Source organism: Stegastes partitus, unplaced genomic scaffold (genome assembly GCF_000690725.1).
Source record: "Stegastes partitus isolate 25-593 unplaced genomic scaffold, Stegastes_partitus-1.0.2 Scaffold30, whole genome shotgun sequence".
Classification (NCBI taxonomy): domain Eukaryota; kingdom Metazoa; phylum Chordata; class Actinopteri; family Pomacentridae; genus Stegastes; species Stegastes partitus.
This window is the reverse complement of record NW_007577761.1, coordinates 1,119,138-1,120,813: the sequence shown is the minus strand read 5'-3', so window position 1 is coordinate 1,120,813 and position 1,676 is coordinate 1,119,138. Positions and strand designations below refer to the sequence as shown.

At 46.4% G+C, this 1,676-nt stretch overlaps 1 protein-coding gene across 2 annotated transcripts in view; it reads right to left on the bottom strand.

Moving 5' to 3' along the window:
* Window positions 1-1,416, bottom strand: part of kita (KIT proto-oncogene, receptor tyrosine kinase a) — a 24,873-nt gene extending 23,457 nt beyond the window's left edge. For both annotated transcript variants that reach the window (XM_008299335.1, XM_008299344.1), the window contains exon 1: window positions 1,081-1,416. In XM_008299335.1, the coding sequence (XP_008297557.1) occupies window positions 1,081-1,135 (55 nt within the window). In that variant the 5' untranslated portion in view covers window positions 1,136-1,416. The remainder of the gene's footprint in view (window positions 1-1,080) is intronic.
* Window positions 1,417-1,676: the final 260 nt, after the last annotated feature.

Below are 1,676 nucleotides of genomic sequence, written 5' to 3'. Positions count from 1 at the left end.
TGTCCCCTGCCAAGCTGTCGCTCTAACGGAAATCGTGTCAAAACGTCCTCCTGAGTCCACCTGATGCCGCCCTGAGTTGCACGAAGCTCCGCGGGCGCACGGAGGGCGCAGCAAAGGAGCGCAAAGTTAAACAGCATCACCCGCGGTTCACCGCTTGTTTCCACACAGACGGCTTGCCCGGATAGCTTTCCATAAATTTGCAAAACCATCTCTGGGGAAACCCCACAGTCTGTTTCCTGACTAGATATTCAGGTGGAATTTGAATAATAAACCTGCATAATAACAGACTTCAACATCTCCTTAAAACAGCATCTATAAAAACAAAACAAACACAAAAAAAACAGCCCGAGATTATTTTACAGCTCTCAAGAGCTGTAAAAATACAATTTGGTGTCAATGGACTCTGACCTGAGATGATGCCAAGCGATAATCGTTGAAACTTGGTTTTAAATTCAACGACAGAGCACAACAACTGCTCAGTGATAACGTCTCAACGCCTGTCAACATTTATCCAAAGAAGGAGTATTTCAACTCAGTTCTGGGAGCAGCAGCTGCTCGTCTGCATGCTTCCTATGAATCAGGAGCTGGCAGTATATGAATGACGGTTATGTGCGGCTCGTAGAGCAACAAAAACGCTCGAACCTGACGCCTGCATCGAGCACAGCACGATCAAGAAGTCTAACTCCTGTGTCGGTCGGCATCCTGCTTTACCTCCACGGTTTGATTACGTTTTCTGTTAATGGTGCCCTGTTTTCTGAGTAAAACATAAATTATTAAAGTCGCTCCAGCATCCAGATCGTCAGTCAGAGTATCCACTTTCCTCATTAGGTTTCTGTGACTTCAGGTTGACTTAATCAGCAGCCTGCAGAGCTGGCTGTTCCCAGAACAAAGGGAAGTCTGGAAAATACTCACGACGAGGGCGTTGCAAAGCAATTTGCTTCACTATATGTGAATTATGTTTGTCTTACGGGTCTAAAGGAGGGTAAATAACTGAAAAATACTCTGGATCCTCTTGTTGTTCAGAAGCGAACAGCAACAAGTTGCGTGCATAAAGTGGCAAGTGCAAAAGCTGGGTCTTACCTGGATGGAAGGTCAGCTGTAAAAAGACAGACAGCAGTATCCAGTGGTATTCCATAGTTATTATTCCATGGGTCTAGCTGTGAAGGTGAGCTCAGTGCCTTTTACGCGTAAGGTAGCTCTGCTCTACTCTACTCGCCGGAGCGCGTCGGAGTTGTGGGAAGTTGACTGCGGGCTCTGATAGAGGCGCACTTACAAGTCTTTAAAGGCACAGATGCTCAGTTCAGCTCGCAACAGCAGCAGCAGCCGTTGCCTGTCTGCAAACATGCTTGTTCTCCTGGAGCGCGCCAGAGGGGACGGTGCGGGCCGACCAGGTATCTCTGACTGGCTGTGGCGTCAACAACATGTTTATAGGAGCCGCTGGTGGAGCCTATTACTCACACGGTACACTGAGAGAGGGAGGTGTTTGTGACCTGTTGTCTGCTTCCCTACACAAGAAAAAAAAAAGAAAAGAAAAAAGGACAAAACAGAAACGGAACAGTAGATCAAGACGAAGATACACGATTTTGTTTTTGTTTTTTTACGCGTGTTATCCTAGACATCTTATTTACACAACAGTAATTTGAGCTCCAAGGAGACTAATACAACAGAGCATCTCT